This window comes from Vombatus ursinus, unplaced genomic scaffold (assembly GCF_900497805.2).
Source record: "Vombatus ursinus unplaced genomic scaffold, bare-nosed wombat genome assembly UNPS02010769.1, whole genome shotgun sequence".
NCBI lineage: Eukaryota > Metazoa > Chordata > Mammalia > Diprotodontia > Vombatidae > Vombatus > Vombatus ursinus.
Window position 1 is genome coordinate 4,513,660 of NW_020950547.1, and position 12,097 is coordinate 4,525,756.

Below are 12,097 nucleotides of genomic sequence, written 5' to 3' on the forward strand. Positions count from 1 at the left end.
GATAATAGCTCTTGGTTGAGTGGGGACAAGAAACAATTTCAGGGAGGCATGGGATATGATAATACAATCAGAGGTTTATTTTAAATTTAAGATTAGGAAGAATGTAGTCTTTTCTCCCTCCCTTGCTTCCCACAAAGTTCTGCTGACTACCTTAGATTTATATCTGAAAAACAGCTTCTGTTCCAAAGGAATATATAGTAATGATGTAAGTAGTTGGAAAAGAAAAACTATAGCACCAGACAGGAGAGTGGGCCCAGCCCCTATCCCTCTTTCTTGATTCTAAGGAACCTGTCCTACAGGGGAGTCATCCTAACCCCAAATTCATCTCCCTGGAGTTGGCAAAAAAGATCAGTTGATCTCAGGTCTTCAGTAGCTAAAGGGAAGGAGGATAGGGCAGCCCTTTGTCCTTCCCTAGCCTGTACCTAAATTATCATTGCCAGATCTTAGTATTTATTGATGCCAAAGAGACGGACACCATGGAACTGGGGTAACTTAGGCAGTAGCACACTGAGTAGTGAAGCTGTATTGATGATAAAGTGAGCAGCATCATATTTGGTGTAGAAGCTGGCCAGGAGGTAGCTAGGGAGAGAAAGAAGAACATGATGAAAAAGAGAGACTGGTCTCAGCTATCTCACCTATGCCCTTACCTCTTCTTGTTCTTCCTACCATCTCCCCCAAGTCAGTGACTTTATTATTTCCTTAAATGACCAGCTCTACCTCAGCTAGTCCTAACAACCCTTAACTGTTGACACATGGAACAGCATCTCTCTCCAATGGGGAAAGACAGTTTATAGATTCAACAAAATGTACTGATCAATGGAAAATGAAAGAAGGGTCAGGCTACAGCACTGCAAATGTCCCCTTGTCTCTGTTGCCCTCTTCCTTTTAAATCAGTTATACCCTCATTTGTTGTACACTTAAAGAGAAAGTCTCGCACCACAGAATCTAGGTTAGGGTTTCTTTGGAGTTTTCCCAGATGCTCCTATCCCCGTTGCCACCACAGGGAGGCAGCAATCCTATTTGTGGCTTTCATACTTACGGATTTCATAACTGGTGAATTTAACACCCTCTACCCTCCTAGCATGGTTAGATCATGGGGTAGTCTTTAAGTGAATTTATAGAGATTCTACCCCTTGTGGTGCCTTCCATTTAACTCAAGTCCCCTTGGGGGCCCTTACAACCCCTACTCTACCTAGCCTCTCCCTCACTCTCTTGGAACTCACAGCACAATGGGAGAAATACTGAGGAACTTTCTGGAGGAGGTGAACTGGAGCCCATAGTCCATCTGCTCCCAGTGTGTAAGGTGCCGGGCCTTGCCTTGGTCGGGAGTCTCAAAGGGTGTCCCCTTCACAGTGTGCAGGAACACATACATAACCTGGGAGTGGGTGAAAAGGTAGAACACATCCTTTTCAACTATGGATCTGAGGCAGGTGGGCAAATCCCCAAAGAACTAAAGTCTTGGTGAGAAAAAATGGGTTTAGGCTGGAAGCTCACCAGGTTATGGATGACGTTGGTCAAGGTCCAGACGACTGGGATGCTGAAGAAGGGGATGCTGAGTAGAACCACATGCAGAAGCCCTACCAGGATGATGTAGGCTAGCCAGATACCTCGGCTGTTCATCACCCTTGTGTTGGGGTTCACCTCGCTGTGGGCCACCCCCACATTCATCCTGCCACAACAGTGAGTCAGGAGCTCAACTCGCCTTAGTTTCTGTTACCTTTGGTCTGCCTCCCTCAGTTACCGGTTTGGTGACTGCAATGAACCCTGAACTTGGGGGGAGGGGGGGGGGGGAGGAGGAGGAGGAGGAGGAGGGGAAGGCGCCTCTAGGATACTGAAGCCTGAAAGACAAAAACAGGTTTGCGGGGATGAGGGGAATCAGCAACTTTCCTTCAGCCTGAAGGGAACGGCCTTGGGCTAAGGATAGCAGCCCTAAGAAGGGCCGGCAAGGGAAAGGGGGGAAACGGTCCTCTTCCTTTCTACAAATTAGTTCAGGCAGTCCACCCCTAGTCCTCCTTAGAGGGTGGGCAGCAGAGTCGGACGAGGCTCGTACAAGGGGAGGTGCCGAGGGGGCAGGAGTATCAGAAACGACGCCTCTCCCCTCCCATTCTCTGGTCCGGGGCTGCCGTGGACGACAACCTCGACGTGGGGAGCTGCCATTGGCCCCATTCTTTCTTAAGAATGTAGGAAGCTGCGGGAACACGTTCTGGGCTCTCCGCCGACGGGGGAGGGGGCAGACGGGGAGAGATGGCGTTCCGGGCGCCGACTCCCCACTCGGGGGCTGCTCTACGGAAGGGGCGTTCAGACCTCTTCCTTCCAGGCGAGCCGGCAGCCCACGCCCCAACCCAGCCAAGCCCCGAGGCCCAGAAACCCTTTGGCGGCGGCCCGGGGCCCCATCCCTGCCCCTCAGAGTTCACCCTCACTGCCTTCCTCCACCCCCTCTCGGTCCTGTCCCCTCACTCCCAACTCCCCTCACCTGGCGGCTCCAAGGGCCACTCCACCCTGGCGCAAGTTTAGCTGCTTCACCTCGTCCACCTGTTGTCTCCTGGAAGCAGCCCTGCCCTCGAACTGTCCTCATTGGTCTTCCACACCCGGCGCTGCCGTGGCTCATTGGCCACTCATTTTGGTGTTCAGTGTTTCGGTTAGCCAGCAGCCCCGTCACTCTGGCGGGAGGGAACCAACCCTTCTCCAATGCCCTACGCAGGCAAGCTCTCGCGTGGGGGCGGAGCCATGCTGATGGCCGACGAATGAATAAAGCTGATGGTGTAGAGTGGGAGTATAAGCGACAACTATTGGGTGATGTTGATCCTCCGAGTCTCGGCGGGAGCTCCAGAAGGCGGAGGCGGGGGGGGCAAACGGGGGTGGAGGGGGTGACAAGATGGCGGCGGAGACGGTGGAGCTTCACAAACTGAAGGTACCGTGAGGGGCAGAGGCCCGGGCATGGCTGGGGGCCGAGCTCTACGAGGTGACCGGCGCCTCCTTCTCCTCATTTCTCCCTCCAGGGCTCCTCTTACTGTTGTCCTGGTCTTCTCCCTCGTTAGACTGTTCTTCTCTGGGGCCTTCTTCCTCTCCCTTCGTGCTGGCCCCCTTCTCGTTCCTTCCCCCCTGCCATCTTTCCTCTTCGTTCGGGGTGCTCCTCTCCTTACGGCTCCTCCCTTCCTCTTTTCTGCAGCCCCCGCTTTCTCCTGCTGTCCCGAGAGTGTGTGGTTCCCTCTCCCATTGCGGGGAGGCAGGAGAGATAGCACGTTAGGACTCCTCTCGCCTTCTGTCCCCTGCCCCCGACTCCCTTTCCATCCCCCCGGCCTCTCTTCCGAGTCCAGGAGTCCCCAGCAAGCTGGGTTAGTGGCACCCACGTGTATTTGTGTGTTTGTCTGCTCTCAAGGACGTCTCGGGGATGCCTCCAGCTCCATCCTCGGCGGTGTTACGGTACCTGAATCCAACCCGGAAGCCTGGGAGAGCCTTGGGATGGGGACCTCTAGCATCCCCCTCCTCTCACCTCAGGGGTTTGATGGCATTTGGATGAAGCTACAGCCCTTAAGTGCCTTGAGGAGGCACTGTCATCTTCTCAGAATAAGATAGAGATTTTCCTTCCTAAAGATTTTTTTTTTTTTTGGCAAGGTGGTGAAGGGAGCTGGAGAAGCTTTTGAAAAACCCAGTTTTCCCTATTATCCTTCACTTCCTGGATCCGCCACCTCCTTTTGTGTCATCCTCTGGGTAGTATGGGATGCTTGACAAAGATTTTAATTTTTTTTTGGAGGAAGGAATTAACCTTCTTTAGATAAAAAAGATTTTGGTTGATTTTTAGGTGTTCGTTTAGAATTTGGCAGACAGTCCCCCCTGTCAGATAGTGGTTGCTCATTTCGTTTTAGGAAACTTAAGCTAAAAACCGTTATCCTTTATTATATAATATACTACGTGCTCTGCAAGATTTGCAAAAGCTGCATCACCTGGCTTGTTGATGCTCACAGTCTAAATCGTATCTAATAGGAAAAAATGGTTTATATTTTCCTGGATATACTCTGAAATAGGTGCTACTAAAACGTTTAGCCCTAGCAGCATGGACTGTTTTATTCTCTTAGATTCTGCTTGGCATAATCAATTTTATTCTTGTTCTATCAGCTGCTGAGATTGTAAGGTTGAATTATAACCTTTACATTTCCATGGCATGTCAGTTTTGCTTTTTTTTTTTCCTGGACTGATTTCAGCATCAAAGTCTACTTTACAAGAACGTGGGGAAGGAGCGGGAAAGGAGCCTCTCCCTATGCTACAGGAATTCTTAATTTTTTAGTGTCAGCAACACCATTAGCAGTCAGGTGAAGCCCATAATCCTGTTCGTAGAATAATATATTTAAATGCATAAAATAAAATCATAAAATATAACCAATTATATTGAAATATATTATCTAAATGTTTTTAAAAACAAGTTCATAGACCCCAGGTTAAGAACCCCTGCTCTTGAAACAACTGAGTCTTCTTTTCCCTTTTGAAATATATCCCTTGCCCCTCACAACATCTAAAGGAGTTTAGCATCATTACTTATATTGAGAGAGTCCTGCCTTATTTGCTATATAGGAGGGCTTCTTAATCATGGGGGATGTGGGCACATTTCAGAAGGTCCATGAACTTGGTTGAGGGGGAAAATGTCAAGTTTCACTAAACTTTAACTGAAATTTAGCATTTCCTTGAATCATATAAAATTATTCTGAGTCTGTAAGCTTCACTAGACTGCCAAAGGTGTCCATGACATATAATATGAGGTTAAGAACCCCTGCTTTGGAGCTTAACATTTTAATTCTTCTAACTTATGTGTAAATACAGAGTTTTCTTGAGGAATAAGATGTTGAGGTGGGGTGGGAAAAGTGACATTAGCTTACTTGAATTGAACTTTAAGAAATAATTGGAAAAGAATGCTTAAAACTCTACCTTTTACTTCATTTTCATTTTTAAAAAAGGAGATATGGGCTGAAATTTCCATACTGGTTAAAAGGGCATGTAGGTTTATCATATTCACTTTCAAATCCCCCCCACCCTCCTTTTTTGGGGGGGGGGGGTACTGTGACCTGGAAGTCTTTCTTAAATTAAGACACTTGAGCACTGGAGGCCTTAAGTTCCTGTAAAGTGAGCACTAATGAGATTTAGTAGCCCTGGGGTTAAGTCCTGCCACTGACATTTACTGACTGTGTGACCTTAGGCGGGTCACATAAACTCCCTGAGCCTCTGGTTTTACAGAGGATGCTCTGTAAAATGAGGGGGCTATACTACATGGCTTCTGAGGGCCCTTCCAACTCGAGTGCTGTGATCTCTTGATTACTGTTGATTGCTGTTCTCTCTTGAAATGATTGTTCATTTTGACCCTATCCCTTTTGACCAGAAATTTGTTAAAAATGTAAAGAAATGCAACCACCCCAAAGTACAAACTGGCAAGGGAGGAAGCTGAATGGTAGAGAGCAATGTTTGTTGAAATACAGGGATGGGGACTGGATCTGTGATTTCATTGTTATGTTGGTTTTCATTGGTTTTCCATTAATTCTAGCAGCTTCTTGGCTTGTCTTTCATAATGTCTTGACTACAGTCACAACTCCTGCATGAGGAAACTCCCTCTACTAATGCAGGTTGGCATCTTCTCTGCAACTTATAGTCTTAGAGAGTTGCTTAGAGCACTGAGAAGTTAAGTGACTTGCCCAGGGTCACGCAGCCAGTATGTTTCAGAGGCAGGACTTGACCTCAGGTTTTCCTGGGATAAGCTTGTGTGTCAAGTGCCACACAAACCACTATAGGAATAGTGGTAAAGCCAAACTATATAATGAGAATTCATTTTAATAGCGAATGTTTATAGTAGCATTGCCTATCCTTTCAGGGATAGTGTAGTATTGTGGCACGGTGGAAAGAGTATTGACTCTAGAGTCAGACCTGGGTTCATATCCTACCTTTGATGCTTCCCACCTGTGTCACCTTAGGCGTGAATCACTTAATCTCCCTAGGCTTCAGTTTCCTCATCTGTAAAATGAGGGGGTTGAATTTAGATGACTGTGAGGTCCCTTCCAGCTTTATATCTATGACTTTTAAGTTCTTTATTTGATCTCTGCCCGTTTTCAGAGATCCACATTTTAAGAGCTACTTTTGACAATCACTTAAGCAATTAAGGATTGCTTGTTATGTAGTAGTAACACAGTAGATGTTATGAAAGAAAACAAAATTAAAAGTCAAAGTAAGGTACTTGTCTTTGAAATATATTTGATGGAGACATACACACATATGAAGTTACTTGAAAAGAATTTTCATTTCAGGGTGGTACATTTTAACAAGACATGGACAATAATATTAGCTGAAGTGTCTATATAGTACTTGATGGTTTATATCCTCAATAATATTGTGAGATAGGTAGTGTTAAATATTATTTCCATTTTATAGATGAAGAAACTGAAGTGCATGTTAATGGACTTGCCTGTAGTTGTACAACTAGTGAATGTCAGATCTAGGATATGAATTCTGTTCTTTCTCCTTACCCCACACCACTTCTCAAATTAGAGCATGTCTATAGTTAGATTGGCTGGAATGGTGAAAGGTCTGGAATCCATGTCATGTAAGGATTACTTGAAGAAACTAGGTATGTTTAATCCAGAGAGGGGAAAACTTGGGTATGTGATAGATGTTGTCTTTTTTTTTTTGAATTTTTAAAAGTTTTGTTTTTGTTTTTCTCTAGTGTTTATACCACAATTATTTCCTCTTAAGTCTCCCTGCCCTCCCCAATAGTTCCCTGTAACAAAAACAAAAACAACTAAGTAGAGCTGTGGTGTATATTGCATTCCACATCAATAGTCTCCATCTTTCTATTGAGGGGAGGAAGGTATATTTCTATATTAGTTCTCTAGGACAGAAACTGTTCATTACAGTTCATAGTTCAGCTGCTTTTTACTGTTATTTTCCTTTACATTAATCATTGTGCATATAAATTTTTTTTTAAGGCAATTGGGGTTAAGTGACTTGCCCAGGGTCACACAGCTAGTAAGTGCCAACTGTTTGATCTGAGGCTGGATTTGAGCTCAGGTCCTCCTGACTTCAGGGCTGGTGCTCTATCCGCTGTGCCACCTAGCTGCCCCATGTACATATAATTCTTGTAGTTATGTTTTCTTCGCTCTGAATCAGGTCATACAAGTTCTCTTGATTTCTTGAAATTTTCATTTTTATCATTTCTTTCTGCACAGTTTTTCATTATGTTCACATACCACAATGTGTTCAGCCATTCCTCAATCAAGGGAACCCTTTTTGCTTCTATTTTATTGCTAATAATAATGGCTAGCTTTTTATTAATGCTTTAAGGTTTGCCAAGTACTTTATCCATATGATACCTTATTTGAGCCTCACAACAGCCCTGTGGGGTAGGTGCTATTATTATCCCCATTTTACAGATGAGGAAACTGACAGTGGTTAAGTGGTTAAGTCACTTGCCTAGGCTCATGCAGCCAGTAAATGCTTGAGGCAGGATTCCAACTCCAGTCTTGATTGTAAGTCTGTCTAGTCTAACACCTAGCTGCTTCCCAAAGAGGCACTACAAAAGGGTGCTGCTACAAGCAGTTTGTTATATATAGGTCTATGTATAATGTAGTATATGAACACTTGGGTGGCTTGATATTTAGGATGGTTAGACTACTTCACAGTACCACCAGTAGTGCATTCATGTTCTCTGTCTTCACAAAGCTCCTTCATCATTTACTTTAACTGTAGGTATGAGGTAAAACCTTTGGAGTTTTAATTTGTGTTTTTCTCATTAATCGATTTAGAGCAGTTTTTCATCTGATACTTGATCATTTGCTTTTCTTCTGAAACTTGTTTTTTCATACCCTTTGTGTGGGTATGTTCATAACCATTTATCTTTTGAGGGATGGCTCTTCAAATATTAAGGGCATTGTTACGGTTTTTTTTTAATCACTCTAAGCAAGGTTTTTTTTTTTTTAACTGTTTTTGTGTCAAGGATCCTTTTGACAGTCTGGTGAAATCTGTGGACTCCTCAGAATAATATTTTTACTTGCATAAATTAAAATATGTAGGATTACAAAGGAAAACCAATTAACCTAAATTCAGGGACTGTTTCCTCCCTACCTCACCCTCCTAAGAACCCTTGCTATGGTGGCCAGATCTAGGATCAGTGAGAAGCTTCATGGAAGTAGGTTTCTACTCAACATAAGGAAAAACTTCTTAACAGTAAAAGCTGCTTAAAAATATTTTGTGACTTACCAAACTCCTTGTCACTTGAAGTATTTGAGCAGAGAAGGTCTAGATGACCATCTGTCAGACATATTTTATAGGATATTCCTGTCTTGGATTGGTTTGGATGTTGGATAGGATATTCCTATCTTGGATGGATTAAGGTTGAACTAGTTGACCTCCAAGATTTATCTCAACTCTGAACTAATGATTTTATTAATTCTGAGCACAAGCTAAACGTTTACGAATGCAAGACTATACTATAAATCAGCATACCCAACCATAACATTGGTAAATATTTTTTAGTACCCTACTACATACTAGAATGTAGCATGTAGAAATGTGAAGTATGAAATATTCCTTTTTCTAAAGGGGCTTATAATCTGGTCAGAGAGAGAATAATTAAAACACAGGAAAAGCTTAATAGCAATTTGCTATTATAATGGGATATCACTGATTAATACATCCTTTCCTGTAGTTTTGCAGATAATTGCTAAAAGAGGTCAGATAAGGGAGAGATCACTTAGGATGAAGGAGGGAGTGGGGATTTGAACATGATCTAGAATGTGGTTTTTTAAACTTTTTCCTCTCATGACCCCTTCAGCGCTTCTTAAACTGTGGGAAGCACAGATTTCTAGACTGCTAGATAGGATGGGAGAGGGTATTCTATTCAGGTGTTAGCAGAAGTAGAGATAGAAAATTGTATTAAGGATTGGGATAATCAAGTAAGGAAGTGGATTGTTGTAGAAGAGGTAAGTTTTGTGATTCTGGCAGGTTTTTTTGTTTTGTTTTGTTGGTTTGCTTTTTTGAGAGGGCTGAATTTAACCTACCAGCTTTCATGGCTCTGGTTCTAATTTCTTGCCACACCTACTATCAGACTTTTTATATGTCTGCTTTACTTCCTATGTGTCTATCTTGACTGACTTTTCTCAGGCAGAGTGCTAGAGGCTTTTGGAGAAGAGGATGATATTTATGTATTCACAGCAGGGCCTTGGAATCAAAATTAATATTTACTTTATGTTTTTGTAGTGCTAATTAGTGCTCCTGACAGCCAGTGTCTGAAATGAACCAACTGAAATGAAGGATGTATGTGACTGTAGTCAGTCTCACTCGGTTGAGCATCTCACACACACGCACACGCACACGCGCGCACACACACACACACACACACACACACACACACACACCCAGTTACACTCTCTGTCTCTCTGTCTCTTTTTCTCTCATAGAAGTCTATAGGATAGGGGACTGAAAGTCGTCAAAGTGGTTAGTATGGTTTGCTTAGATAGGAATGAATTTTCTCTGTATTAGTTACAAGAGACCAAAGGAATTAAATAAGATTTCATCATTAGACTCTAGGCATATCTTGAAGAGCATAGTTAATGTCTTCTGGGGCCTGAGAGTAATTAATTTGCATATGCCTTTCCCCAAGGAAACTGTGTGTAGTTAGTATACTGTATTTTACTCAGTTATTTTACCAAGAGGAGGATAATTTCAGATAACCCAGAACAGTAGATAGAATGCAAAACCAGATTTTTTTGCTTTATATTTTAAAAATTTATTAGGTTCTTTAATTTTTAAAACTTTTTTTGCTTTATAATTGTTTTCATACACTTGCCAGCACCAAGTACAGTTAGGAAAACTTGATTATTATTATTCTTTTGTAAAAATTTAAGGGAAGAGACTAGAGGCTTGTGATAATACACAGGAATGTATGTAGATTGGAACTTTATTGAGGTCATTCTTATGTCTTGAATCTGTCCCTTTAAATAATCCTATCACTGGGCATAATACCTCAAGGAGATCAAAGACTGAAATAGTTCCAATATATAGCAAATTATCATAGCACCTTTGTGGTAGCAAAGAACTGGAAACAAGATGTCCATCATTTGGGGAATGGCTGGACAAATTTTGGTAATAATATTATATGGTAAGAATTGATGAATATGAAGATGTAAGAAAAAAATAGGAAGAATTGTTTAAAATAAGCAGAATCAGAAGAACAAGAGACAGGAGGACTATGGTGATGTAAATGAACAGCTCACTAAAGTGAAGCTTAGTAATGGTCTTGGAGAATAGATAATGAAATATACCATCTTCTGGCTGGAGATCTACTGGAGCAGAGTGTTGTATACATTTTCAAATGTGACTGTTATCTTTTTTGGTGGAGAGGATTCATTTCTGGAAATGGATGAGAGATAGTGTTTCTAGAAGTAATTGATATAAGAACAAAAGGTATCAATACAATTTAGTTTTATTTAAAGAGTGTTTTCAATTTTTGAGGATGTTAGGAAAAAGGTAGATAGCTGTCTTAGCCAGGTGGTTGAATAGGATAAAGAACAATTAGAAATTGGACTGTTTTTCTTTTTTTGTACATTTTATCTTGGCATGGCCATGTCACCCCCAAAATAAATAAATGAATAATTGTATATGTGTATAAATATGTAATTGATGACTTTTGTTTTTTGTCACCTACATTTCCCAGAGTATCCCTCCCAGGGAGCCATCCCTTCTAATGAATTTTAAAAAGGGAAAAAAGAAATGTTCAATGAAACTAACCAATATATAGGAAAAGTCTGATATTTTATGCAGTGTTCCAAAGAAGTAGAAGGAAGTACATTTCTCTTATCTCTTCTTTGTGGATAAGCTTTTTCACAGCATTCCATTTCTATATTTTTGCAGCTTTTGTTCTTTCCATTTCTGTTGTCATTGTGTATATTATTTTCCTGGTTCTGCTTACTTCACTCTGGACCACTTCACATAAGTCTTCCTTTCATCATTTTTTATTGTATGGTAATATTGTATTACATCCATGTGCCACAGATTGTTTAGCTATTCGTCAATTGACAGGCATCTGTTTTGTCTCCTTTTATTTGCTGTTACAAAAATGCTGACATTACTATTTTGCTATATATCTTTTTATCTATATATCTTTTTATCATTGATAAAAATAAAATTTGGTATACAACCTCAGTGGAATCTTGAATAATTCTAAATTGCTTTCCAGAATCATTGAACTAACTCAGTTTTACCAACTGTGTGTTGGTGGGTTACCTCTCTTTTTTATCTACTTGGGTGCGTATGTGGGACTAAGAAGTTTCTTTTGTTTTTCCAGCTTGCTGAGCTGAAGCAGGAATGTCTTGCACGGGGATTGGAGACCAAAGGAATTAAGCAGGATCTCATCAATAGACTCCAGGCTTATCTTGAAGAACATGGTAAGTATCTTCTGGGGCCTGAGAGTAATTTACATATGCCTTTCCCTAAGGAAACTATAGGTAGTTGGTATATTTTGATTACTTATTTTGTTTTGTTTTTTTTTTTCAGTTGGGCAGTGGGGGTTAAGTGACTTGCCCAGGGTCACATAGTTAAGTGTTATGTGTCTGAGGTCAGATTTGAACTCAGGTCCTCCTGAATCCAGGGCCGGTGCTCTATCCGCTGCTCCACCTAGCTGCCCCCTTGATTAGCTATTTTTACCAAGGAAGAGGAGGATGGTTCCAGGTAATCCAGAATAGTAGATGTAATGCAAAAACAGATTTTTTTTGCTTTATAATGCATTGAATTTTGTTTCAGTAGATCTGTATCATCTGTATTGAATTTTGCTTAGGCTAATACTCATTATATTTTTCTCTCTAAGTATACAAAGATTAGGAGTAAGCTTTGCATCACTATTTGCTCTATGTGTTTTCATTTCCTTCAGCTGAAGAGGAGGCCAATGAAGAAGATGTTCTGGGAGATGAAACAGAGGTGAGTTATAAAGGTATGATATTCTTTAGTAACCAGCCAGTGCCATGTCCTAGGTCTATTACTTTAATATTAGCCTGTTTTGGAGTTATCTTTACCAGTTGGAAGGGCTGTTGCTTTTCCTGAAAATGGACTGGCCAGGTACAGAGAGGAT

General features: G+C 41.7%; 2 protein-coding genes across 3 annotated transcripts in view; one reads left to right on the forward strand and one right to left on the reverse strand.

Moving 5' to 3' along the window:
- Nucleotides 1-54: 54 nt before the first annotated feature.
- ORMDL2 (ORMDL sphingolipid biosynthesis regulator 2) lies at nt 55-2,619 on the reverse strand. 2 transcript variants are annotated; one of them, XM_027854977.1, is made up of 4 exons: nt 2,474-2,619; nt 1,495-1,838; nt 1,224-1,375; nt 55-579 (listed from the first exon to the last, which is right to left on the reverse strand). In XM_027854977.1, the coding sequence occupies exons 2-4, from the start codon at nt 1,666-1,668 to the stop codon at nt 444-446; spliced, it is 462 nt and encodes a 153-aa protein (XP_027710778.1). In that variant the 5' UTR covers nt 1,669-1,838; nt 2,474-2,619; the 3' UTR covers nt 55-443. The 2 variants fall into 2 exon arrangements, with proteins under 2 accessions (XP_027710778.1, XP_027710779.1); XM_027854978.1 differs by having other exon boundaries at nt 1,495-1,669; nt 2,474-2,618.
- Nucleotides 2,620-2,847: 228 nt separating this feature from the next.
- SARNP (SAP domain containing ribonucleoprotein) overlaps nt 2,848-12,097 on the forward strand; it is a 39,471-nt gene continuing 30,221 nt past the window's right edge. The window contains exons 1-3 of the mRNA XM_027854976.1: nt 2,848-2,911; nt 11,318-11,417; nt 11,900-11,946. Of these exons, the coding sequence (XP_027710777.1) occupies nt 2,876-2,911; nt 11,318-11,417; nt 11,900-11,946 (183 nt within the window). The 5' untranslated portion in view covers nt 2,848-2,875. The remainder of the gene's footprint in view (nt 2,912-11,317; nt 11,418-11,899; nt 11,947-12,097) is intronic.

Bases quoted from the DNA above. Each gene is read 5' to 3' on its own strand.
- ORMDL2 (XM_027854977.1), bottom strand. From the start codon at position 1,668: ATGAATGTGGGGGTGGCCCACAGCGAGGTGAACCCCAACACAAGGGTG. The intron at 1,376-1,494 runs GTGAGCTTCCAG...ACCCACTCCCAG, and splicing joins CCAACGTCATCCATAACCTG to GTTATGTATGTGTTCCTGCA. The intron at 580-1,223 runs GTGAGTTCCAAG...TTCTCTCCCTAG, and splicing joins AGTATTTCTCCCATTGTGCT to CTACCTCCTGGCCAGCTTCT.